This window comes from Nematocida minor (genome assembly GCF_024244105.1).
Source record: "Nematocida minor strain JUm1510 chromosome Unknown 7794, whole genome shotgun sequence".
NCBI lineage: Eukaryota > Fungi > Microsporidia > Nematocida > Nematocida minor.
Window position 1 is genome coordinate 14,729 of NW_026250389.1, and position 23,788 is coordinate 38,516.

The 23,788-nt window shown below is 42.4% G+C and overlaps 21 protein-coding genes across 21 annotated transcripts; 8 read left to right on the forward strand and 13 right to left on the reverse strand.

The window, feature by feature from the left end:
• Positions 1-185: 185 nt before the first annotated feature.
• On the reverse strand, positions 186-641 carry NEMIN01_1407 (uncharacterized protein; the record flags this gene model as incomplete). The annotated part of the gene is made up of 1 exon (XM_051477349.1): positions 186-641. One exon carries the CDS (start codon positions 639-641, stop codon positions 186-188), a length of 456 nt encoding a protein of 151 aa, XP_051333309.1.
• Positions 642-943: 302 nt separating this feature from the next.
• Positions 944-1,405, reverse strand: NEMIN01_1408 (uncharacterized protein; the record flags this gene model as incomplete). Its single annotated transcript, XM_051477350.1, has 1 exon — positions 944-1,405. The coding sequence occupies one exon, from the start codon at positions 1,403-1,405 to the stop codon at positions 944-946; it is 462 nt and encodes a 153-aa protein (XP_051333310.1).
• Positions 1,406-1,675: 270 nt separating this feature from the next.
• On the reverse strand, positions 1,676-2,203 carry NEMIN01_1409 (uncharacterized protein; the record flags this gene model as incomplete). Its single annotated transcript, XM_051477351.1, has 1 exon — positions 1,676-2,203. The coding sequence occupies one exon, from the start codon at positions 2,201-2,203 to the stop codon at positions 1,676-1,678; it is 528 nt and encodes a 175-aa protein (XP_051333311.1).
• A 793-nt stretch (positions 2,204-2,996) lies between these two features.
• On the reverse strand, positions 2,997-3,698 carry NEMIN01_1410 (ubiquinol oxidase; the record flags this gene model as incomplete). Its single annotated transcript, XM_051477352.1, has 1 exon — positions 2,997-3,698. One exon carries the CDS (start codon positions 3,696-3,698, stop codon positions 2,997-2,999), a length of 702 nt encoding a protein of 233 aa, XP_051333312.1.
• A 254-nt stretch (positions 3,699-3,952) lies between these two features.
• Positions 3,953-4,804, reverse strand: NEMIN01_1411 (uncharacterized protein; the record flags this gene model as incomplete). The annotated part of the gene is made up of 1 exon (XM_051477353.1): positions 3,953-4,804. The coding sequence occupies one exon, from the start codon at positions 4,802-4,804 to the stop codon at positions 3,953-3,955; it is 852 nt and encodes a 283-aa protein (XP_051333313.1).
• Positions 4,805-4,951: 147 nt separating this feature from the next.
• NEMIN01_1392 (uncharacterized protein) lies at positions 4,952-5,125 on the forward strand (the record flags this gene model as incomplete). The annotated part of the gene is made up of 1 exon (XM_051477334.1): positions 4,952-5,125. The coding sequence occupies one exon, from the start codon at positions 4,952-4,954 to the stop codon at positions 5,123-5,125; it is 174 nt and encodes a 57-aa protein (XP_051333294.1).
• Positions 5,126-5,732: 607 nt separating this feature from the next.
• Positions 5,733-7,067, reverse strand: NEMIN01_1412 (uncharacterized protein; the record flags this gene model as incomplete). Its single annotated transcript, XM_051477354.1, has 1 exon — positions 5,733-7,067. The coding sequence occupies one exon, from the start codon at positions 7,065-7,067 to the stop codon at positions 5,733-5,735; it is 1,335 nt and encodes a 444-aa protein (XP_051333314.1).
• A 516-nt stretch (positions 7,068-7,583) lies between these two features.
• NEMIN01_1413 (uncharacterized protein) lies at positions 7,584-9,044 on the reverse strand (the record flags this gene model as incomplete). Its single annotated transcript, XM_051477355.1, has 1 exon — positions 7,584-9,044. One exon carries the CDS (start codon positions 9,042-9,044, stop codon positions 7,584-7,586), a length of 1,461 nt encoding a protein of 486 aa, XP_051333315.1.
• A 160-nt stretch (positions 9,045-9,204) lies between these two features.
• On the reverse strand, positions 9,205-9,675 carry NEMIN01_1414 (V-type H+-transporting ATPase 16kDa proteolipid subunit; the record flags this gene model as incomplete). The annotated part of the gene is made up of 1 exon (XM_051477356.1): positions 9,205-9,675. One exon carries the CDS (start codon positions 9,673-9,675, stop codon positions 9,205-9,207), a length of 471 nt encoding a protein of 156 aa, XP_051333316.1.
• Positions 9,676-9,894: 219 nt separating this feature from the next.
• On the reverse strand, positions 9,895-11,265 carry NEMIN01_1415 (uncharacterized protein; the record flags this gene model as incomplete). The annotated part of the gene is made up of 1 exon (XM_051477357.1): positions 9,895-11,265. The coding sequence occupies one exon, from the start codon at positions 11,263-11,265 to the stop codon at positions 9,895-9,897; it is 1,371 nt and encodes a 456-aa protein (XP_051333317.1).
• A 248-nt stretch (positions 11,266-11,513) lies between these two features.
• Positions 11,514-11,798, forward strand: NEMIN01_1393 (uncharacterized protein; the record flags this gene model as incomplete). Its single annotated transcript, XM_051477335.1, has 1 exon — positions 11,514-11,798. The coding sequence occupies one exon, from the start codon at positions 11,514-11,516 to the stop codon at positions 11,796-11,798; it is 285 nt and encodes a 94-aa protein (XP_051333295.1).
• A 464-nt stretch (positions 11,799-12,262) lies between these two features.
• Positions 12,263-12,697, forward strand: NEMIN01_1416 (uncharacterized protein; the record flags this gene model as incomplete). Its single annotated transcript, XM_051477358.1, has 1 exon — positions 12,263-12,697. The coding sequence occupies one exon, from the start codon at positions 12,263-12,265 to the stop codon at positions 12,695-12,697; it is 435 nt and encodes a 144-aa protein (XP_051333318.1).
• Positions 12,698-12,721: 24 nt separating this feature from the next.
• Positions 12,722-14,224, forward strand: NEMIN01_1417 (phosphatidate phosphatase LPIN; the record flags this gene model as incomplete). The annotated part of the gene is made up of 1 exon (XM_051477359.1): positions 12,722-14,224. One exon carries the CDS (start codon positions 12,722-12,724, stop codon positions 14,222-14,224), a length of 1,503 nt encoding a protein of 500 aa, XP_051333319.1.
• A 36-nt stretch (positions 14,225-14,260) lies between these two features.
• Positions 14,261-14,503, forward strand: NEMIN01_1394 (uncharacterized protein; the record flags this gene model as incomplete). The annotated part of the gene is made up of 1 exon (XM_051477336.1): positions 14,261-14,503. The coding sequence occupies one exon, from the start codon at positions 14,261-14,263 to the stop codon at positions 14,501-14,503; it is 243 nt and encodes an 80-aa protein (XP_051333296.1).
• A 463-nt stretch (positions 14,504-14,966) lies between these two features.
• NEMIN01_1418 (uncharacterized protein) lies at positions 14,967-15,659 on the reverse strand (the record flags this gene model as incomplete). The annotated part of the gene is made up of 1 exon (XM_051477360.1): positions 14,967-15,659. One exon carries the CDS (start codon positions 15,657-15,659, stop codon positions 14,967-14,969), a length of 693 nt encoding a protein of 230 aa, XP_051333320.1.
• Positions 15,660-16,242: 583 nt separating this feature from the next.
• On the reverse strand, positions 16,243-17,751 carry NEMIN01_1419 (uncharacterized protein; the record flags this gene model as incomplete). Its single annotated transcript, XM_051477361.1, has 1 exon — positions 16,243-17,751. The coding sequence occupies one exon, from the start codon at positions 17,749-17,751 to the stop codon at positions 16,243-16,245; it is 1,509 nt and encodes a 502-aa protein (XP_051333321.1).
• A 103-nt stretch (positions 17,752-17,854) lies between these two features.
• Positions 17,855-18,580, reverse strand: NEMIN01_1420 (uncharacterized protein; the record flags this gene model as incomplete). Its single annotated transcript, XM_051477362.1, has 1 exon — positions 17,855-18,580. The coding sequence occupies one exon, from the start codon at positions 18,578-18,580 to the stop codon at positions 17,855-17,857; it is 726 nt and encodes a 241-aa protein (XP_051333322.1).
• A 392-nt stretch (positions 18,581-18,972) lies between these two features.
• NEMIN01_1421 (transcription initiation factor TFIIE subunit alpha) lies at positions 18,973-19,875 on the forward strand (the record flags this gene model as incomplete). The annotated part of the gene is made up of 1 exon (XM_051477363.1): positions 18,973-19,875. One exon carries the CDS (start codon positions 18,973-18,975, stop codon positions 19,873-19,875), a length of 903 nt encoding a protein of 300 aa, XP_051333323.1.
• A 176-nt stretch (positions 19,876-20,051) lies between these two features.
• NEMIN01_1422 (tRNA-splicing ligase RtcB (3'-phosphate/5'-hydroxy nucleic acid ligase)) lies at positions 20,052-21,746 on the reverse strand (the record flags this gene model as incomplete). Its single annotated transcript, XM_051477364.1, has 1 exon — positions 20,052-21,746. The coding sequence occupies one exon, from the start codon at positions 21,744-21,746 to the stop codon at positions 20,052-20,054; it is 1,695 nt and encodes a 564-aa protein (XP_051333324.1).
• Positions 21,747-21,833: 87 nt separating this feature from the next.
• NEMIN01_1423 (uncharacterized protein) lies at positions 21,834-22,334 on the forward strand (the record flags this gene model as incomplete). The annotated part of the gene is made up of 1 exon (XM_051477365.1): positions 21,834-22,334. The coding sequence occupies one exon, from the start codon at positions 21,834-21,836 to the stop codon at positions 22,332-22,334; it is 501 nt and encodes a 166-aa protein (XP_051333325.1).
• Positions 22,335-22,716: 382 nt separating this feature from the next.
• NEMIN01_1424 (uncharacterized protein) lies at positions 22,717-23,766 on the forward strand (the record flags this gene model as incomplete). The annotated part of the gene is made up of 1 exon (XM_051477366.1): positions 22,717-23,766. The coding sequence occupies one exon, from the start codon at positions 22,717-22,719 to the stop codon at positions 23,764-23,766; it is 1,050 nt and encodes a 349-aa protein (XP_051333326.1).
• Between the last annotated feature and the right edge of the window lie 22 nt (positions 23,767-23,788).

The following is a 23,788-nucleotide window of genomic DNA, read 5'->3' on the forward strand; positions in this document are numbered from 1 at the left end:
TCAAACAGATAATAAACACAACAAGAAAAGCTTGTTTTCTGATCCTGTAAATATTTGTATCTTAAACAAACAATAGCTACAATTTTAATTTAAAGCAGAATGCTCTTTGAGTGCTTTAGCTCAGCGCAAGAAACATCAGCTATTGAAGAACGTTTACAAGAGCTAACATTTATTTAAAATATTCACTATGCTTTCGATCTTACAGAGAATATTGCAAAGGCTCTTTGCTCTGTGTCTGCCCCTAGAAAGTCTCTTGTTTCTATTTCTTTTACAAAAATAAAACTTCCTTCATTTTCGCTCTTCATGCTCATTTGGCACTTTATTACGCCCCTTTCCTTGTTTCTCTTTTTTATCTCTATGGCCAACCCTATTGGCTTGCTGTTGCATCCTATTTCGTACTCGAATCTGATTATTCTATCAAATACAAATATTACGCTCCCAACAAGCCCTTTCAGCTCAGAGTCTGGATGGTCTCTCTCTTGATATATGAAAGTGGCTGTGGAAATGTACGACTCTGCGTCTCTAGGCTTTTCTATGACAAACTGACTTCCGTTAATTTTCGAGTGCACGATCTCCACTGCTCCCTTACAGAACGCACAGACAAAGCAGAAAAACACTAAAGCTATCTTAAACAATAGCATATGCACAGACTGCAGCACACTACACTATATAATGCACATAATCACTGGCAGCACCACTTAATTGGCTAGTTTCTAAACTTCTGTCTTCATTATGATCTGTGTTTCTACGCCTATTGGCTAGTTGTTTCTCTTATTCTGCCACTAGCTGCAAAAGAATAAACAACACAGATAAAATTATTTCCAATGGCTACTGAATTCATCCTACTTTTTGTTTTACTATGTGTTGGATAATGCAAATAGTAGGCTTAGTAAAATAATAAAATGTGTATTGAAATATTTTTATTTTTAGTCGTCTAGTTTTTCTAAGATGGAGACTTTGCTACAAATATAATAAATGCCTTCTGTTTCCCGTCTTTAGAAAGCAGGCTGCTCGGTGTTGTTATTTGCTTCAGAACAAGATGCGCGCCGCTATTCGGTCCCTTACAGTCTATTTCTGCTTTTATTGAGCCTGGCTTTCCATTCTTCTTCTCCAGTAGGATGTCTAAGCCTGTGAGCCTATCTTTCTTATTTTTTATTCCAGAAATCCTGCACACTGTTTCGTCTATGTATATCATGTATCCCAATACAGCCAGCAGCGGATCATTTGGTCTCTTCTTATTTTTAGCGTATACTACCTGTATGTTTTGGCAGGAATCTATGGTCTTATCATTAGATGCTACGAGATCCACGCCATCCATCCTGATGCTTACCACATCTTCATTGCACTGCGCAAAAACAAAGTGCACAATAAGTATTACTGCTATTTTTAGAAATAGAGAAGACATAAGCAGATTGGAGAACGTAGACTATATAACACACAGAATCACACCGAACATTGGCGGATTGGACACTTTCTAAACCGTTCGTAATTATGATTTATGTTTCTTTTTTTGTTGGCTGCTTCCTGGATTGTTTTTATTCTCTTCTCTTATAACCCGAGAGTGCGAAAATGGAAGAGTTCTTCACATGGTATAGTTTCAATTTCAGTTGATATTTAGCAAAGAAAAGCTAGGCATTTCCACTTTTGGACAGATAGATCTATGTTTTGGTATTAATTAGCACTCTTCTAATATTTCATTGTCTGTGCACTCATCTGCTTCGATGTACGTATTAGACACACAGGTAATGAAAGTGTTGTGCGATGGATCCGATGCTACTAGCTCTTTGTTTATCTGTTTTAGTATGGCAATTGATGCGATTCTTATGCTCATGTCCAAGTTGCAGCAGCTTTTGGTGTAGAATATGAACGGGAGTATTTTTTTGTGGTTTTTCTTTACTTCTCTCTTGGCTAAAGAGCTCTCCATGCACACCTTCTGCAGGAACACTAGCGACTTGTAGTACTGTATGTGCTTGGAAAACAAGATAGTCTCGCACACGCCCAGCCGTTTAAACGCGATCTTCAGAGCAATGTTCAGAATTTTACTGTCCATAAAAGAGGCAGAGATAAGAAACCCAATGTCTTTGATGGAGTCTGTCTTTTGGTTGGAAAGGATCTTCCTGGCAAACACTTCTTCTGTTGAGTATCTAAGTATCCAGTACTTTGCGTTCAATAGTTTCTCTTTAAGTGTAGAGTATGCACTCATTTTCTTACGGAGTAAAGGAGGTAATTTAATACTTGTTCAGCAGAACCCACAAATCAACTAATAAACACGCATTGGGGATAATTACAAAAAACATTCTCATAGGCCAATAGCAAATAAACCCCCTTTATCCCGTAAATTACAGCGTTTAAAAACAATAACAAACAAAAAATAATGATTTGTTTGCAGTAGTAGCATTAGCTCTAAGTAGCAAATATTTACTTCATCTTCATTGCTCTCTTATAGTTCCAGCATCTCTTATGGTAGTTTTTACAAAAAAGCTACAGAGAAATTGACACAGAAACCTCATCTGTCATTTTAGCAAGTGAGAGGCTTACGAATGCATGGACAGATAGCATTACTATACTACTACGAGTAATTAGATCCATCATATGAAGTATCTAGGATATCAAAAAAGACTGCATTTTACTGATGGTAATTACCGTTATTTATAGCTCTATTCCTACTCAAACTACCATTATAAGACAAATAAGACACAAAAACAGAACTGTAAAAGTGCATAGAATAGATATACTTATATTGCGTGTTTGTTTTGAATGGAAAACTAAGACAAAATCTGCAATGTCTTTGACACCCTTGAGCTGAGATTGTGCTAAAAGTGCGCTAGGAGCACAGACAGCAGCTCATAAAAATTTAAGTAAACCATCGAAGTATAGAACACTGTGTAAACTAAATAAAATCCGAATAAAAATTTAATTTCACAGCAGAATGGATTAATAGCTATTCCACTTTAATTTGCAATAGAGATCTACTATGCAGTTTTGCTAATCCTGTGCTACTCTATTCCCTCTGCTATCTCATTGGCTATGTCGTGGTTTGTGTCTCTGTGCATGGCTTCATCTGCTCTAATAGCTAAGGTCACGTCGAGAAGCTTTGCATCCTCCTTCAAGTTCCAGTACTTCTTGGCTATCTCCGGGGCATCGACATTTGCAATTACCCCGGACTTTATTTCTGATATCATCTCCGTGTACGAGACCACTGCTTCTTCTTCCAAATACCCTACGAACCTGTGCGCAGTTTTTGGAGATACCACATACACCAGTAAATATGCGTTAAAAAACACTCCCTGCAGCCCCAGCACGATTAGTCTTTCAATGAGCAGAGGCTTAGCGACCTCCATCCACGTCATCAGGTGCATTCTTTCATTCTCCGCTTCAGCCAGCAGTACGCGAATGTTCTCATCATCCTCCATGTTCCTCAGCGACCTTAAATGGCGAATTATCCCCCCTACCATCCCGGGAATGGCGGCCACGGTCTCCAATACGATGGCGCGATGCACGTATCTCTTGTAGAAGATAGTGTCCGCTATCATCCTGAGTCCTCTAACTGCCCTCCAGGCGATGCTATCTGATAGATCTCTGCTTTCCACATGCTTTCCCAGCTTGATATCTATTTTTTCTAGCGCAGGGCTTCCTATTGCGCTCAAAAACTCGCTCCTTACAACCTGAGGAGGATGCATGTCGCACACTTTCTGCATAATTAATTTCTAACACAGAATAGCTTATGTAATGCATAGGATAATTCTGCTGCTTTAGTGCATATTAAATATTCACTGCCCAGCTTCAGCCAACTGGCTGCCTATCTCTCTAACCGATAAAAGCTAAGATAAACACATTGATCAGCTTATCAGATAATTTTAAAATAAAAGTACCAGTTATGGACAAAAGATCTCCCAATTGGGCCACTAGATATAAAAACACGCATGCCTTATCTTACAATAGTATTTACTATTTATTGTTTCTCCTGACTGTAGTATCCTGAATATTCTCTAAACCTGTCATTGCCAAAGTAGCTCTCTTCTGAATCCTTTTCATCGTATGCGTATTGTACACTGCTCTCTCTCTCCTTTGGCCAGTCAGAGTACTCCTGGTATTCGCTGTTGTACTTCCACGCTGTGTCCTGCGCATACTCTGGCCACTCCTGTCTGTACTCTTCTCCTCTGCTTCTCTTTGTATACAGCAAGCCACACGAGCTGCACAGCCATTCGTTATTGTGTCCTCTCTTCCACAGCGGTGTCTGGGACACGCCGCATCCCCTGCACACTCCCTTCTCAATATTATTCTTAATGGCTTTTGTTTTTCCCTCTGGTGTTACGCTGAATGGTCTGTCGCTTCCGTGGAGCCTCTGGTACAGCCCGCAGGCGTTGCACAGGAGTATCTTATTGCTCGTGCTTCTGCGCCAGGCAGGCGTGGTGGTTGTTCCGCAGTTAGTGCACACTCGAAATTTGCTTTTTTTTCTTGCGCTCTGCTCTTCTTTTTTTCCTTTCTTCTCTTTTTTTGGCCACTGGTGCATGTGCTCTTCGTGTCTCTCGTCCCACTGCCACTGGGCGCTCGCTGGGTTAGAATGTTCGTACTCCTCGTATCTCTCTGGGGGCTCAGTCCATAGATCGCTCTGTCTGCTGTATTCATTGGAGAAGGCGTACTCTGTGCTGTGCGGGTGGCTGTAGTTCTTGCTGTAGATAGTGCTATTTGTGTAATCATCTATTGAATAGTCCGCTGCCTCCTGGCCATCATTTATCTCTTCAGAATATTCATTGATACTGTTCATTTGATTATCTGTTTCTCGTCCTGTTCTCTCCGTCATTGTGTTTATAAATCACAAATACTTTAAGATTCAACCCAAGACATTATTTATTATAGATTGATCTCTGGAAGAGATTCAAAATAAATAAACAAAGATAGTTTTGATATTCCAAAGCCAATATTCCATTCTTTTTTTATTTTTCAGAAAATGGTGCAGGGGGTCCTCAGCAGAAGAAAAGAGAAAAGTAGCCAAAAAAGGGGGAGACAGAGCATTACGCAGTACAAAAAAGGAAAAAGATCCTGCACGTCAGAAGAGAAACACAAAAGACAGATAAGAAACAGGATAGAAGAGCACTTAAAGGAGAGAAGCAAGAGAATATAAAAATTTAATTAAGAAATAGAAGAGACTATCTTAGATAATTGTTGTATTAGTAATAAATAGAGTATAATATTTTAGCTATTGTTTGTTTGCTGTTTACTAAACGGGATGAAATGACATTTTGTGTTTTTGTTTGCAGAGGTTGGCACTCCACTGTTATTCTATTAAGAGTCTGCGTAGTTTTTATGCAGTTCTGTGCTGTTTACTAGCTATAGAGCCAATTTTACTGTGGTCAATTGAAAGCGTAAACACTTTCATGCGCAGCCCATGCTACTAGGATATTAAAAAGTGATAAAAGTCTAAGAATAGGCATTTCTCTATCTATGACTCAGAAGCACACTCTGTTCGTGTTTTTTATTCTATCCGTGACTGTAATGGCTCTTTTTCACTCGCACTCTGTTCATTTTTGGCTTGTTCTGTTTTTTTTATTTATTCCTTTGTCTGTTCTCGGGTTATCTTAGATTCGGTGAAACGTTTGGGCTCTCTGCTGCTGTTCAACTTGCTCTGCGCTCTAGTGGATCTTCTTTCTACAATCTAGTTTTTCTCTTCTGCCTCTTATTAAAGTGAATAGTGATAAGAAATAGCCCAAATACTGTGTTTATTAATAAGTTTATATGGCTACTTTTCTGTTTCTTATGCTTCTGAGGTACAAGACAAACGAAAGCGCAGTGGCTCCCAGGCCAATGCACCCTGCTATTCTGAAGAGTTTCTCTTTATCTTGGAAGTCGCTGTTTTTGGAGACGGAGAATACGTGGTAGCTCAGAAGTCCTGCAAGGAACGGAGACAATCCGCTGTAGAATCCCGTGAACACGCCCTGGGAAAGGGTCTTTTGGTTGCTTCCTGCATACTTATGGGCTAACTTAGTGCATACGTATATAAACAGTGCGCTGTATGCTGACTTAAACATCTCTGCTATGTACGGAAGTATCCAGCGAATGATTTCATTCGAGGGGCTGATGGAGTAGAAAAGAGCTCTGACTGCCCCCAGGCCTATGGCCACAGGGAACAGCGCTTCAAGGCTCACTCTGTCTCCCAGCCAAATAACTACGCTCCACACAAACAGCTCGCAGAGTGTTCGCGTGAAGTAAATGTATCCTTCGTCGGAGGAGGCGCGCGTGTTTCTGAGGTACTCGCTGAGATACGACTGCAGAGAGGACCTGGATATTCCACTGCCCACTGCTGCTGCCAGTATAATAACATAATCCACTCTGAACAGCTTAAAGGTAGAAAGTACTTTCTCGAATGCGTTCTCATTCTCGCTCTTAAAACTTTTCTGAGATATTTTTGATTTTGACTGTACTTTATCATCAGAGTGCACCATCTTGCTGTCCTCTTTTTCCGATGTATACGATATTGTGAATAGAGTGTTGGCTAGGCAGGCTATCGTGACAATTCCAAATGAAAGGGTGCTTATGAGAATGCTCCTGCCCATCTTTGTGTCTTGGAACGTCCTCTGTATGAACATGTTTATGAGATACGTTATGCTGTGCCCAATCGTGCTGAACACTCTTATTTTGCTGAACTTCTGGCTTATTCCCCTGTTATTCAGAAGGGTCAGACACTCGGCATCTATCGTAGGAAGAATGGCCGAGTCTGCTACTATGTGAAGACACCCCAGGAGTAAGTTGGCGTACTTATTCTCTATGACATTGTTAATCAGAACAACGAGAGAGAGAATGAAGATGGAAGTGGCTATAAAAGTAACCACCAGCGGCCGCACGTATCTCTGTGATATATAGGTAGAAGTAATAGAGCCAGCGAGCTTAATTACACTGATCATTTCAATGAACGAATAGTCTTGCGAGGATATCTTGAACACCTCCTTAGCCAGTGTCTCTCTGTAGTTATGCGAAGAGTAGATGACAATATGTATAAAGAAGTAGATAAGAATGAACTGCACTAAAACACTTCTGTTGCTTTGCTCGGACTTTACTGCAGAAGTCATAAAATCCAGAGTAAAATTTTTTATAGTATTTAAAGGAGAAGAAGGGGGCTCGGAGACATATATTAAATTCAATTCAAGAAAAATTTTACATGCCGCAGAAATCACACAAAGTGTACTACGTTATCATTATAATAGTAGCGCTGTTTATAGCAGTATTCCTCTTCGCCCCGTGGATGTTCACCACTCTTGGAGCTCTTCTGGGCCTGGGGGCCATTGGAACGGCTTTATTCTCTGGTGAGCCACAGAATATGCCACAGAACTAGAGAATGCTTTGAACATAAAGACAGACATAGTACGCTATGTACATTTAGTAATAAACAGATGAAAGCAGCTATCTGTGCTAAAGTAGAGTAGATAATAAATAGTTTAGTTTTAGTTGCTTGCAGGAGGGAGATTCCATCCGTTATTGTATGTTTATTTCTGTGCAATAAGCTCTTGAGAGGCCGCGAATGAAAAGTTAACAAAGAATATTTTAATACAGTTTCAGAATGAATGCTTAATAAATCAACCAACTTCTCACTTTCTTTCTTTTCTTTTATTTTTCTTTTGGCTGTTCGCTTGCATTCTTTCATCTTCCCCTGGCTGTCCTTCTTCTCTTTCGCTTTGTATGAATTCTAGTTTTCTTGCAGGGCCGTTAAAGAACCCTTCAATTGTTGAAGAAAGATGGGAGTCACTTACGTCGTCCAATCCCCCGTACTTGCTTCCTATTTCTCTAACTGCTATCTTGTATTCTCTTATCAAAGTCTCTCTTACCTCCTGCGGCACTGTGTAGTGTTTTGTTTTTGCGGATGTTTTTTCTATGTATCTCAATAGCTCTCCTATTTTGTTCTGTTTGCTCGGATTTTCCACTGCTTTATTTATTTTTCTCTTCATCTCCTGTGCTATTTCCTGCACTATTTCATCTTCTGGATACTTCTTTGCCCTCATTGAGTTTATCAAATGGACTGAGTTTAGTAGAAATATCATCCCCTCCATTTTTGATGCCTGCTTTGACTTTTCCTTTGACACTTCGTAGAACTCGCTTAGCTTCTTCTGCTTCTCCTGTCTTATCTCCAGGAATGCTTTTACCTCTTCTATTTTGTGGACTATCTCCAAAAGATGGAACAGGTCTTTGTCGAACAGTTTTTTCTCGTTTACTTTTCCTGTTGTAAACTGGTCCTCTGCCTCTGTGTGCAGAGTTCTGTACGTAGCCACCAGCACTTTCCTTACTTTCTCTTCGATCTTCTGTTTTTTAATGACGGTTCTAATGCTATTGCTGCTCATTACTTCCACAAACGCTAGATAGTCTTTTAGCTTCCTTATCGGAGAGTTTACGTTTTTTATGAAAATGTAGCATCTTTTCCCAACCTCATTAATTATTTTATTATTGGCAAAGGCCTTCAGCTCCTTGGTTACCTCCTGTGCTTTTCTCTCTGAAAATCCGTGCTTTGCAAACACTTCTATATCAAGGAATAGGTCGGCTATTGTCTCTGAGTTGTCGTCCAAGTGGCTTTTCAGCGTTGCTTCAATGTACTCTCTGACTATTCCCACGAACACTTCTTTTTTTTCCTCTTTGTTCACAAGATACTCTGCCCAGTTCTTGTGGCTCTTCCCTTGGAGCATCAGAATAAGCCTTTTCTTTGCGATGTCATCGAGAAACTCTTCTGTTTCTTTCATGTTCTCTTTTATCTTCCGGAAGAGCTCTGAGATGATGTCTGTTTTTCTGTACTCTTTTAGCTCTTCTTTTATGAACTTAAAATTGTTGTATTCTTTGTACCTTTCTTCAACCGAGTCGTTGGACACTTTCGTGCTCAGCCCTATTTTGGCCTTTTCTATGCCGTCAAGAACTCTTATTACTTCTCTTATCCTTTCCACAGGCTGTCTGTACTTTGAGGTAATGGACACTTCTGATCCCTCCACTGTCATGTTCATTTTTATTCTGCTGTAGGCATCTCTGCTTCTCCGGATGGACTTGGAAAGAGAGTCGTTTTCATTCATATTTTGAGCACAGCACACGAATAAATAGAAGAACCTGAAACGAAAGTAGCACAGATGAATAAGAGAGCATGAAACATCTCGGGCAGTGATAGAGATAGACTATGAGATAGAGAAAAAGAGACGACATTTCGGTTGGATTTGTTTTATTCTTTATGATGGATTATGATAAAATTATTACTGAACAGATAAGAGAGAACACGGCTGGCAGCTCAATGGTTGAGTTTATGATGATCATCGACAGAAACACTTTTCTGTTTTCGCTTAGCCGGACAATCGCATGCTTATTGGCTTCTCCTATGGCCAGCCCAGAGAACAGCGAGCCTATTCCGTAGATAAAACACGCACTCATCACCTTCCACGCCGTGTCTATGGTCATATTCTCCTGCAGCTTCGGAAGAGACAGGAACGTGACAATAATCGAATACATAAAGCCCGCAGATGCAAAGAGCACAGGAAGATACGACTTGGTAATCAGATCGACTCCTCTGTTTGAGACAACAGCAGCAGAAGAGGCAGACTTAACTGATCCCACTGTGGCACCTATCGCACTGAGCGCCAGCATAAACACAACGCTAAATGTTCCTATGACGAAAGGAATGGCCTGTGTATTCAGCTCTAAGTTCTTCTCCATAACAAATAAAAATATTCTCGAATAAAAGTTTTCAGTTATTTCATGTTCTGTGCCGCAGAATATACTTATAAAGCACAATAACCCTCTAAAGCCCGCCGAGTGCCAATGTTCAAATCGTCTATAAACAGAAAAAGATTGCTTTCCTTCTGAAAACTCTGCAGGACAGCCATGCACTAGATAGAAGATGGGCACAGTTAGTTTGTTTATATCTCTATATCTTTATTCTTCTTCTGTTTTGTTCATTTTTATGTCATCGCAGTATGCAAATAGCTCAGATATGCTCACTTGTTTTCCGAACAGCTCGCTTAAGAAGTATTCTTCTGCTGTGCTGGTGGCTGTCAAGATGATGGGCGAGCTGTAAATGCTGTCCTCTGTCTCCTGCGGGCTTACCGTGTCAGCTAAGAGCTTCAGCAGCCTTGGGTTTACAATGTGCGGGGAGAACACTTTGACTGGGTTGAAAGGTGTGACTATTCTGGAAAGCCTCTTTCTTCTGTAGAATATGAATCTTTCCGTGATAATCCACACTCTTCTCTTCCTGTTTTCCAGCGCATCCTTTATTTTTGAGGTGGGCGTGTATTCGTCCATGAAGAATATGCCCTGTATGCTCATTGGAGAGTTGTCTGTGATTTCTGCTTCTATCTTTTTCAGCTCAACCGAGTCTTTCAGGACAACCAGCACTCTTTCGCACTTATTTGTTAGGTTGTTTATGTGGTGCTCTGTGTACTTGTTTACCTCTGTGCTTTTGTTCATTCTGAAGTGCATGCTGTCTTTTATTTTTGTGCTCTTTGTTACTTTTTTTGACAAAACTTTCGCATGCTCGTACTTCCTCGATATACTCACCAGCTCGGGTGTGATGATATTTGCTAGAAATATGAACGCCTTCTTCTCCGGCCCGCTGCTTAGGTATCTTAGGTTCAAGTTCTGTTTTGGTGCAGGCTTTGACTCTTCCAATATTCTTATTGTTTCCAAAAGAGAGAGGGGGTTTTGTATGTGCAAAATATCAGCATCCATCAGAATGGCTGTGTCTACACCGGATAGAAAAGCGTACATATTCATTTCTTGTTTGACTTTCTGTTTGAAGTCAGCCAGCTGGTCTTTTTCTTCGATGAAGTATTTCTTTCTATCTATCCGCTTATCGCCCAGAGTAACCAGTGCTTTTGTGGTTGCTATCACAATGTCTGCCTGATAGTTGCTTGTCTCGTTGAATCCTTCTTCTTCCGTATAGTTCAGAGGCAGGATAAAGTCGTCGTTGTCATCTCCCGTCATTGCATACTGCCCCTTTCTCAGCTCGTTCAAATGGAGGCTTTTATTCTCCAAGAGACGAGCCACTATTTCAGCCACGAGCCCTGCGTTAGGAACTACAATGCATACCGTGCACCTGTTCAGCGACGTGGTCTCTGTGTAGTTCTCAAACGAAGATAGCCTCGTTTTCTTTACCTCTGGCTGCTTGGCTGGCCGCTCGTTGTACTTCTTCTTCTGGTACCTCTCTATCAAATAGCACACCACTTCCTGCACATACGCCTCCTTTGAGTACCCTCCAAACACTCCTGCTGTTTTCTTCTGCAGACACTCTCTTAGCTCTCTCTCCATGCAGCACAATAAAAAAACAGTTTATTTTTCTAAGTACTTTACGACTCGTAGCAGTTTTCTCAACTTTCAGTGGCTCCTTTAGTATAGTGGTTATTATGGCACGTTGTGGCCGTGCAGACCTGAGTTCGATTCTCGGAGGGAGCATTGCTTTTTTCTTTGCACCGCTGATCGCGTTCTCCGTGAATAAAGGCAGATCCATCTTGATTGGTCTTTGGTCTTTCTTTATATGCCCGCGTGCTTCTCCTGGGATGGATAATTGTCCTCCCCTCTTCTATGAAGAAGTTCTTGAAAGGCCGTCTGGCGAAATAGATCTAAAAGTTTTCATAGACCGAGAAAAGCTGAAGATCCACATATTTGCAGTGCAGAAGGCAGAAACGACAAAAAACTACACTTCCAAGCTAATAGACAAAGTGAGGGACATTTTGCCGTACAAGAAGGCGTACATCATCTGCTATTTGGAGTCGGCAGATGAACTGACCCACATAAAACTCACTCTCCAAAAGTACACAGACCAGCTGAAAGAGTGGGCCTAAACAGCCATCATCATATAAATAAATAAATGCAATCCAATCTGTCCACAAACAGAGCCCATCACCCGGCGCTCATTCAGTGGCTTTTTATTTCAAAGTGCATAAACAATAAAAATGGTTTTTCTAGTACGATCAATTAATTGCTTGTTGGTACTAAGTTAATCAGTCAGAGTGCAGTACTGCAATTGTGTGTACTAAAGAGTGCTCTTATGCTACATTGGTGCATACTTTTGTCCTATGCCCAAGGGCTTCCTTGTTTACTTTGTGCTCTGTTTTATATTTCTAATCCTCTTTTTTTAGATTGCAAAGTCTCCATGTCTTGAATAGTTACAGTTTAAGTTATCTTTTGCTCTGCTACTTTGTCTGTTCAATAATCGCCTATTAGAGAACACTACGCTTTCTTTTTTATTTTGCAATTTCCTGTGCAATTTATTCCGAGGTAACTAGTAATTTATTTTTATTCTTCCATGGACGGCCCGCGAGTGTTGAAGTTGAAATCGGCCTTTGAGAAAATGCTGAGCCAGCTCTTCTCAGAAGCAGAGATAGATGAGCAAGTGAAAGAAGATATCCACTCCTTGTTCACACAGCTGCTGCTGAAGTACTCCATTCCCTCGAAGCTGAACGAGCTAGACAGCTTGATACAGCGACAGCCCAACACCCTATACGACATCACTGATCCGAATGCCATTTCCTCCGTGCTTTCTTCGCACATTTCAGAGTCTGCACACGAGCTCGATGCTTTTATAACGGAAGAAAGCACAAAAATAAAGAGAGAAATCTCTTCGGTGAAGGAAAGAGAAAGGGAGATAGACCAGTCTCTGGCGCACTTTACCGCAGAGCTGACCAGCTGGATGAAAATGAGCGAAAGTGCGCTTGGAAAAATTAAGAAACAAACACAATAAATCAAACATGTTTTTTGCATTCTAATGAACTTCATGGGAAGAGTGTTTAACTCAATGACGGACCTCTACAAAGACATCCACCCAGGGCAGATAAGTGGAGCAAACGACGTCATAGTCACCAGGACGTCCAAGGGAGCGTACTCCACGGGATTCCATGCACGCTTTGGGAGTGTTCATTCGTTCAAAATGTCCAGAGAGGTAATTTTAATAGTAAATGATAGAGTAATAAGCATAGAGGCGAGGCTGGACAGAGAAGGCAACGTTTTCTTTGGAGTAAACCACAGTCCGCACCACACAGAGCACGCGCTCATCAGCAGCCCGTTCAAGTCGTTCAAAATGTTCATAGAGTCGGAGAACAACTACTCGTTCCTTCTCTCCAACTACGAAAGAATTTACGAATGCATTTTAAACAGACAGTACGTGTTCAGTGAGTGCATCTACAAGCAGGTCGTGCCAAACAGGATACAGGAGGTGTTTAGCGAGCACAAAATCAAAACATTCATAGGAAATGATGCGGTGGTGATCGGGTTGTACGAAGAAAGCAGCACAGAGATCGTGTTTTTTATGACGTTCTGTCTCTTCAGTGAGCTGTACTTCTGCGTGGAGAGAAGGAATGCAGCAGGCACTGGCAGTGCGTCTCTTGGCGCAGACAGCTCGCTGAATGGCAGAGAGCGGCCAGAAAATGATGTGCATGAAGAGCAAAATCAAAAATATACAGAAAAGTTTTTGATAAAACAGCTGCTGAAAAAAAGAGTCCGCCCAGAACAGTCGCCAGATAGAAGAAAAAGAGAGGTGTATCTTCCTGAGAAGTACCTGGACGAGATGCACCTAGTCCCAGGCCCTAACAAGGCGGTCTACAGACTCTCCGGCACACCAATATTTCTGACCTGCAATATTTACCTGTGGGACGACTTTGACAAGGTTGTTATTTCAGACATAGACGGAACAGTGACAAAAAGCGATCTAGTGGGGTACATATATGGGGCAATGGGCAAGGACTGGACACACCTAGGCATAGCGGCTCTCTACAACAAAATAGTGGAAAATGGGTACAAAATAGTATATCTGTCTTCGCGCCCTATTGGACACATTGGCCTAACGAAGTCGTATCTGGAAAGAGTGGAGCAGAACCACCGCACACTTCCCAACGGCCCTGTGATACTGTTCCCCGGAAGGCTGCTGTCTGCTATATACAAGGAAGTGGTGCAGGGCCCTGAAGAGTTCAAAATATCCGTTATATCTGAGATCAAGGGGCTGCTGCAGAACGGCAGGATACATGCAGGGTTTGGGAATAAAAACAGCGATAGAATGGCGTATGAAGTGTGCGAGATAGACCCTGGGCGCATTTTCATTGTCAACACGCTGAGCGAGATATCCACAGGCAGGAATGGGATTGTAAAGCTGACGCACAGCGACCTGTGCGATATAGCAGAGGGCGTGTTCCCGCCAGTGCGCCCGCTGCATCAGGAAGTATCGCAGAAGTACATTGGAGAAAGCTGGTGGTCAGTTCGGTCACCAGAGGACTGAAACATTGAAAGATAATTTCTGAGTTTGTTTTTGCAAATGAAAAAACAACACACAGAAGAAAAGATCCAGGCATTCCAGGACAGCAGCAAGCCAGAAGAGCCCAGACGGGTGAAAGATCTTGTAAAAATACTGGAGAAGAGCCTAGGCGTAAACCATTTCCTGAACATCAAGTTCAACAGCAAAAATATCACACTCTGTGAAGAACTCATGAAAAAACAAAAACAAGATACAAGCTCACAGGGGCCATTGAATAACAATCCATCTGTTAATAAGAAGTAAAAGCAAGACAATAAATTGTTATTTTAATATTAAAAATACTTAGGGACAGCTATCTGTTGCAACAGGGATAAAGATAAACAATCTTCATCTGGATGTGTATGTATTGCAGAAATAGATAGTAGAACAGTGGCAATCTACCATAGCTACAATAGTCAATGAGTGATAGATTCCTAGCAAAGTCTTATTTACTGCATGCTTATCATGTGATTGGGAGTCTAACCAGCACTATTTATACTACTTGTGCTATCACATCATTACTATTTATCCGCTAGAGCTCAATTGAGAGGATTAATTTTTTCTTTTTTAGTGAAGTGCTTCTGGATCATTGAGATGCCTAGCAATATCAGTCAACCAGCTTGTTAATATTTGCTTTATTTTTAGATTATTTTACAAGGTGTATCTTATTAGAAAGATACGTGTTTTTATCTTTGTGATACACTTCTTTGATCATTGAGGCTAACTATCAAGAGTACTCTTTAAGAATCATCTCCTGTGCTGTTTCTTTCCTTATGCTGACCCCAAAAGACAGACCGTTTGATACGTCCATGGCTGATATCACTGAAAGAGGCTCTATGTCCGTTAAATCGCATGCCTTTAATATGGCTCTGGATAAAGTGGATATCATGGTTGCTGGCTCTATCTCAATTGACACCAGGTTCATCGTCTTGTGTGTTCCGTTTATGCGCTGCGATATGTAAAAGTCTGGCTGCCTTAATCTTCTGACTTTCTTGCGAAGCTCCAGCAGAGGACAGGGCGTAATAAAAATGAAAGAGTTATTGCCCCCAGACTCATCGTACACTCGAGAGAGAAATATAGCCATTTGGCTAAGGGTGCTTGGACATACTCTGTGCCTTGGGTCTAGAGAAGGCTTCCTGATCCTCGGCACAATGCTAAATACTCTCTCGCTTTTTATTTCTTTCATTGCCTTGTTTATCCCCAGCTCTACCATTTTGAAAACCAAGTTTACTTTTGACACGATTTCTATGCCCTGCTGTTTGTAAATATCGTACGCCTCCGGGGGAATGTAAACTGTCACAGGAATGGTGTTGCTGGCTGGAAACATTCCCCCCACTGCGAGCTCCATATCAGCTCTGATCGAGCCAGTAGCTGCCACTGCAATTAGAAGTAGAGAGTAAAAAGATCGCCACAGGTTCATATCTTAATGAATGTTCCGCCTTAAATACCTAAATGTAAACCAATGTGTTATACTGTATCCTAGCTAAAAAGTGAAACACTTTGCAATAAAACATCACAGAATTTGAAATGCTGGCGCATGCTCGAATAAAAAAGATCAAAAATAATTAAAGACAGAATGCATAGGCAACCATAAACTATACTGCTACATGTATTTATTCTAGTGCATCCTAATATCTTGCAACTAGAGTGTTCTCTTGTAGTACTATTTCGCTGCTACTGTTTTTCCACACTTCATTGGTCAATAAATCATCTTACTGCTCTCAATGTGCTTGAATTAGTATCAACCAGTTATAGCCACAATTATTTATTTTCATTTTTATTGAGGCAATTAAAACTTTATTGCAGTAGTAGAAAAGTCTTCACTCATTAGAATGTACTCTTTTGTAAAATTACAATAAAAATAAATACACTTCATTTTCTAGCCATTGAATAGAAGAAATAACAAGAGAGTAAAGCACTTCTGTAGTATATGTGAACTGAGCTGTAGGTAGATAAAACTTTATTGATAATGCATCGTAATTAGTAGTAGTTAGACAGGCTCACTATTGCTCAGCTGGAAATCTTGAGCGCATCTTCTTTCTTTTGTTCCTTCTGTCTTCTTTTGTCGACGCGGACTCTGTTCCCTGCATGGCTACGCGCAGGTCTATGAAGTCTTTTATGTATTTTCGTGCTATGTCCATCTGCATAGAGAGTTTTATGGCCTCAAAGTCTTTTCTTTCTTTCATTTTCTCGATTGTACTGGTTATCATTCCGTACAGCCTTGCGTCGTCTTCGATGGTTCCCTGTTTTTTTATGAACTCCAGCTTGTCTTCGACTCTCCCTACTTCAGGGTTGCTGAACAGCAAGCCGTCTGCTGAAGCATCTGTATACGAGGTGGAGTCAAAGGGCGTTGTTTCTCCGGATGTCTTCTGTTTCTCTTCTGCTGTTTCGTCGTGCTCTGTGGCAGTTGACTGTGCTCTTATCTTTCCTCCTATTATTATGGGCGCTACTTGCACAGCTGCTGGTATTTTTGTGCTATCTGATGGCAGTTTCTGTTCTTTTTTCATCTTGTCTTTGCCAGAGTTATCACTGAATTTGTTGCCTAGCGCCAGGTGGCTCTTATCATCTGTTTGTACACTTCCTTCTTCTTTTCTTTTTTCTTTTTCTTTTCCACTTTTCATTTTACTCTTTTCTTTCCCATCTGCTGTCTCCTTTTCCTTTGCTTTTCCATCTTTTATTTTTGCATCCTTTGCATCTTTCGACTCTCCGGTCTTTCCGTCTGCTGTCTTCTTCTCCTTTATTTTGTCCTTCTCTTTTCCATCAAGTGCATGCTTGGCATCAGCTGTGTTTTTTGTGTCTTTTGATTTTTCGGTTTTGCTATTTTTCATTTCCTGGCTTTGGTTTTGCCCTTTCATCTCCTGTGACAGCAGTACACCACTAGCTAGCGATCCGTATACCGCTGCCTTCTTTACTGCATCACCTGATGAGCCATTCTTCTCTCCTCCTGCCAATCCATCGTTTCCTGATCCCATCTCTTTTTTCTTCACTAGAGGAACACAGACAGCCCCTTTTTCGTTCGCCTTTGCCCCATTCTTTAATTCATTTTTTGTTTCGTTTTTCGCTTCGTTTTTTGTTTTGTTCTTTATTTCTTTTTCTGTCTCCCTTCCTCTTTCATTTGTGTTTTTCTTTCCTTTGAGGTATTCAGTAACTGAACAGCTGGACTTAGCTTCTTTCTCTTCTTCACTCCACTCGCTTGACGATGACATCTGCTCCAGCTGCTCCAAATACCTTCTGCTTTGCTTTTTCTGGTCTTTTTCCGTTTTTTTAACTGATTTTTTGTCTGCAGTGGCCATCTCCAGAAGAGATTCAACGTTCCTCCGAATCTCTGCCAGATCGTCTGCTTCTTTTCTCCGCGCGCTTTCTATTTCTCTGCTCCCCTCCTTTGCTACTGTGATGTTTTTCATCCTCTCTAGTGTATTTTCTATGCCTTTTTTCTCGGCTTCTGTGCTCTTATTTAGCAGCGCAGACAAGTGCTCGAATGACTGACTCAGTTTCTCTTTTAGCGTGCGCATCCTTAGACAACAAAAGTATCGCTTATTTATCACGTGTTTCAGTTTTCATTAGATGTTTCAAATAGTAAATATTTATTTATTGTTGCTAAGATGATTAGCCGGCTTACTCTTTAGCTGCTTCCTCAGCTACCTTCTTGGGCTCGTTCTTAGATGGCTCTGCAGCTGTTTTCTTCTTAGACTCATCCTTAGCTGCTTCCTCAGATACCTCTTTATCTGCTTCCTCAGACTCTTCCTTGGCTACTTCGTTGCTCTTATCATTTTTAACGGTCTCCTTGGACTCTTTCTTTACTTCTTCTTTAGCTTCTTCCTTGGTTTCTTCTTTGTCTTTAACGGTTTCCTTATTTGGCTCTTCTCTAACTGTTTCTTTAACCGTGCCTTTGCTACCGCTAGCTAAGTGCGCTATGCCCTTGTTCACTGCTGTGTGGAAGTTCTCTGCGTCTTCCTTTGTGTTGAACTTAGCAAGGTATGTCTGTGTCGGGCTGAGGCCATCGCCGCAGTCGTCTCCAAAGGCATTCCACAGCCAGGCGTGCTCTGATATGGGATACTTCTCTAGCGCTGTTATTTCTTTGATGAAGTGGTTGCAGCCGTGCTTGAACACTTTTTCTCTGATGAGGGAGATTCTGTATTTGTTGGTTTTTGGCTCCAGGGAGACTCTCATTTTCCCTTTCCCTCTGCCCGTCCAGGACTGCTCGGCTGCAAGGTATCTGTAGAGGGATGCTTCAGCTGAGAAGATTATTTCGTCAGTTTCTTGGCTCTTTACGTACTCTTCTGATTTCTTGAGCTCTTGTTCTTCTGTGGGAGAGTTATTCAGCTTGTTCTGTGTTTCCATCGACGGGGGCAGAAAAAAACAAAAAAAAATGGAGAACGAGGGGATCGAACCCCCGACCTTCCGCATGCAAAGCGGACACTCTACCACTGAGCTAGTCCCCCGACAGATACATTGTTGGTACCAGGCTCCTATCCATACATGCGTGCATAGACACTTGCAGAGTGAATCCAAATAATACAGTAGACACCTGCAGTGGAGTGAATAAGAGTCACCATGCTACGACTTATTATGCTATGTCTACTATACTTCTGCTAACTACTGCTCACTGTATGCTATTTACTGTACTCTGCTTGTATTACTACTTCTTGCACTTTTCCTGCGTATCTCTGTGCATACTCTGTCTGCTATTTCTGTTACTTATTGCAGTGTGTCCAGTAAATTAAATATTTTCCATGGAAGACGCAAGAAAGCCTATGGAGGAGCTAGTGCAAAGAGTTGTGCGGATGTTCTACGAGCCGTGCCACGTAGTGATCATGGACATCATGCTGCGCCATCTTTCACTCGATGAAGATGATCTGGCGGACAAAATGAAGCTGCTTCCGCGGGAGTTCAATCGAATGGCTGTCCGCCTGCGGGACGACAGGCTCCTTTCCACAGAGACCACAAGCGAAATGAAGGACGACGGCCGCCAAGAGACCCGCACGAGGTTCTTCCTTGATTTCAGAACAATCCGTGACGTAATCAAGTACAAAATATACACAATGACGCAGAGACTTGAAAGGAGCCTGCGGGAGAAGGAAACCGTGCAGGGCCTAGGCTGCTCGCTCTGCAATGTCACATACTCTGTGCTTGATGCGCAGTCCTTCCTTTCCATGGACGACTTCTCGTTCAAGTGTCCAGAGTGCAAGAACAGCCTAACAGAAACAAAGGAAACAGCAGGGAACGACAAGGACGCCGTGTCCAACACGTTCTCTCGAATGATGGATGCTGTGTCCCCTGTGATCGCACAGCTTAAGGAGATAGACGCCGTGGGAATACCTGAAATAGTTAGAGGAAAGGCAGTGGCACAGCAGGTGCTTCTACCAGGGCACATACTCTATGAAAATATGCGCACAGATGAGGCAGCACCGAAAGAAACAGTGAAGGCGCCCATCGAAGAGATAGAAATAGCCGAAGAAGAGAAGCAAAAAACAGAAGAGGCAGCTTCAGGGGCGAACTTAGACTCAGAAGAAGAGACTGTGCTGGTGGAGGGAGTGGCCAAGCGGTTCAGTGCAGTGACAGAGGCAGACAAAGAGCGAATGAGCGAAGAGGAGTATGAAAGGTATTTCGAGCTGTTCGAGAAATACAACGGATAGCCCTTGGTGTAGAAATGCGTACACAGACACTAATAAATACACTCTGTGCACTATGTTCTGATACTTTCTTTTTAGCCCGTACTGCAAAAACAAGACACTTACAGCACTGTATACACTAACATAGAAATAGTAGGGTGAGTGTGTACTATATAAAATATGCACTCTTTATTATTTATCTATCCCTTTAACACGGACAGAGGCACTAGCTTGCACACCCTATTGGATATTCCCACAGTCTCGCAGTACTCCACCACTGCGTCTATGCATTTATACGTTCTGCTAGACTCCTCTGGCAGCTTATCTGCGTTGCCAGCCAGAACCAGTACATCGGCAGTGGAGAGTTCACTGAAGGTATCGGCTAAAGAGATGGTGCTGGAGACATCTTTGCGTCTAATAATGCGCCCAGACCCGTGGCATGTCGTATAATCAGTCATAGAAGCACTGGGCCCTGCCTCCAGGATGTAGCTACCCGTGGACATAGAGCCACCCACACTTACAACACTAGGCATATTATTACTGCTTACAGATATATCTCTACTGCCTTTTATGGCAGTGCTACTGGTATTTCCCAGTTTAGTAGATCCTTTCCTGACTGTAAGAACATTGCCTTCTAGTCTCATCACGTTGTGCACTGAGTCGCTGATTGCTCCCATGCGAATGTCTTCATTGAACACTTCTAGCAGTATCTGTTCCAGCAGCTTTCCTATGATAACCCTGTTGCAGAAGGCATAGTTGCTGCAGGCATTGACTGTCTCTAGGTACTCCTGTGCTAGTTTACTATCTAGCGGCACTTCGCATACTCCTGTGGCGGCATTCCTATACAAATGGCATTTACTTAGGTATTCATGCACTGCTCTGCTGCCCAGCCCTCTGCTTCCTGTGTGCACCGATATGCATATGCTATCTGTATCCAAGCCCAAATCTGTACATGTTTTATTATTGTAGACTTTGGAAACAGACTGAAACTCTAGGTAGTGATTGCCGCTGCCTAGCGTGCCCAGCTGAACTATCCCCCTGTGCTTAGTCTTAGCACTGAGCACGCGGCCAGAAGAGACGGGCATGGACCCAGCATACTCAGTGCAGGAGAGGTCACTAGGAGTGGCCAGGCCTATGCGCACGAGATAGCTGATTCCTTCGGTAACAACACTATTTATATTCACAGTGCCAATGCCGTCTATGCAACAGTCTGTGGACTTGTTGCCTTTTGCAGCACTAGACTGTGCATTGCTGCTATTTATAGCCGTACCATCGTTCTCATCTCCAAGCACAGGCACATCGCTGCATCTTACATCTATTTTTATGCGCTCTGCCACTAGATCCATTATCCTCTGTCTTTTCTCCATGAACAGGCTCTTCTTTATCGCTGTGCTCCATACTCTTACGCCGCAGTTGATGTCTGCGCCTATCAGGTCGGGAATCACTGCACACGACGGGCTATCTGCGCTGTAAGTGCAGGATATGCCCACCGGGAAGACCTTCCCTGCATGGACATCTGGCAGAGCGTGCAGAGTCATCAAAGAGGGCGTGTTTAATAGCGAGAGGAGCTGGTCTATTAGCATGCTCCCCTCTGTTCCGTCCAGTAAGTGTTTAAGATAGCTAAAAGGAGAAAAAAGGCGTATCTTTTTAGAGTCAGAACGGGTTTTGTCTGAGATAGTGGCTACTGATTCACAGACAGTAAACTCTATTCTATCTCTCAGTGGGCTCTTCTGCGGGAGAGAGTCAAACAGCTCAGTAAGATGCTCTTTTATGGCCTGGTCACTTTTTGTGCAGTGGCCATTGGCAGCACCCATATCTTTGCTCGATCTCTCCTGCTCTCTCTGCTCCTGCTGCACATCCTCTGCTGCTCTGCCGTTAGATAGCTGGCTGTTCATGCAAAAATAAAAAAATGTGCATATATAGAAGCGCACTGCCCAATAAATACTGTCTGTATATAAGAAAATATTCTTTGCATTTTTAAGATGGCACTGGAGAACAAAGACACTCTCCTGAGCAGAATGAAGAAAGCAAAGTCTTTTCTCGATGAGGCTCCAAAGGAAAAGAAAGAGCTGAAGCCGCAGCAAATATCCATCACCAAGCCAGCTGAAGAAGCACAGCAGGAGATGAAGCCGCAGACAAGCACTGTTGTATACCCCACTATTCTCACAGTGAGGGGAGTGCTCTACAGACAGCACGAGGAAGAGTGGCAGGAGGTAACAGAAGGCAGACTGCAGGCCAGGAATATCACAGGAAAAGGCATACAGCTGCTGTTCATACTGGACAACACACGGATCATAATGAATATGCTGATCACGCATAGCTCCCAGCTGCTTTGCAAGAGCAACACGCTGATATTCACGGGAGTAGAGCAGAGCGCGCAGCAGTACACGGGAGGAATACGCTTGAAAACAGAAGAAGAGGCAGAGAGCGCAGAGAAGGCCCTAAAGGACGCGCTGGAAGAGCAGAAGAGCGCTAAAGAATAGATAAAAATAAAAAGAAAATGTCGCCACCCGGGATCGAACCGGGGACCTCATCCGTGTAAAGGATGCGTGATAACCACTACACTATGGCGACTTATTCTTTTACCTAGCTAGTATTGGATTGCAATAAATAAATAAATAGTTACTAGATTGCCCTATATAGACATATTGCATTCAGCTGCTGTGCAGAGTTATACCATAATCTAGCTAGATGGTGCTTCTTGTGCATTTCTGCTGGTTGTACACATTGCAACAGATATCTTGCTGTTCTTCCAGTGCTTTGGCGCTCCAGTATTGATTAGTCTGCCTAGCCTGTTTTGTTTGTTTTTATTTGGGCACGCGTTCTGATACACTGTATAATAAATACTTGCAGACTTTTCAAACAATGCCAGAATACGACACGCGCACTGTGCCTGCCCCCATTAAACTATCCATCTTCGCAGTAGTCATTGCCTCCTCCTATCCTGCTGCTCTGTCCTGCATAATCTCTGACCCCTGGGAGGTGCTTGTGACTCTCCTTGCAGGATCTCTCTCTTTTCTCGCTATCATTGGGAAAAGCACAAAAACAAAGCTGACTGTATCCTCAGCTGCCTCTTTCCTTCTCTTCTTCCTGCCCTCTGGGTATTTCAGGGCGTTCTGTGTAGGGTTTCTTCTAGCGTACTCCCAGACAGTTGCTGAGATACACACCTCCCGTCTCTCGCTCTCTCCCTTCAGGGATCTTGCCATCTCTCTGCTGGGCATCCTGATGACAATGCAGGCCTGCGTGTTTTTCTTCTTTTTGTCTTTTATCCCTGGGTTCGCCCCTATCTTCCAGTCCTTCTTTTTTGTTCTTGCTCTTGTCTGCCTCCAGGTCGCGCTAGTTGTGCTCTGTGCTCCCACGCCGCCTGTTGAGCTGATCAACCCGCAGGACGCATCTGCTCTGTACGGCCCTGTCTACAACAAACTCTCGAGAATCTTCAAAGACACGCCTTTCTCCTGCTTCTATGACGAATACTCTGAGCTGGTCAGCAGATACAGCACAGACAAGAGGAAGACAGCCAACAGAGTCTCTTCCATCATAGAAAAAGTGAATATATCGTTCATTTCCACAGGAATAGTGGGCCTACTCTCCACCATATCCAACACATCCATGTATCTGACTATTTTTACGTCTGTTACTATGTTTAAATGGATATACGCCAACAAGTACCCCAAGGACTACATAATATTAACAGTAATTAGCACGCTGGTGGTGCTTGTGTCTATATTTATATACGATATACAGCCCATCTTTATAATCCTGATGGGCTGCAGCTTGTATCTTGTTCCCTCGTATAACACGTACCTGTGCTTGGATAGCTATGTAATCGGCGTGTCTAACACCATACGCAACACTCTAGGAACAATAGTCTACATAATTCTGGAAAGAGAGCAGTATATAACTAAATTATACTAGCCACAATAAGAACCAAGACGTA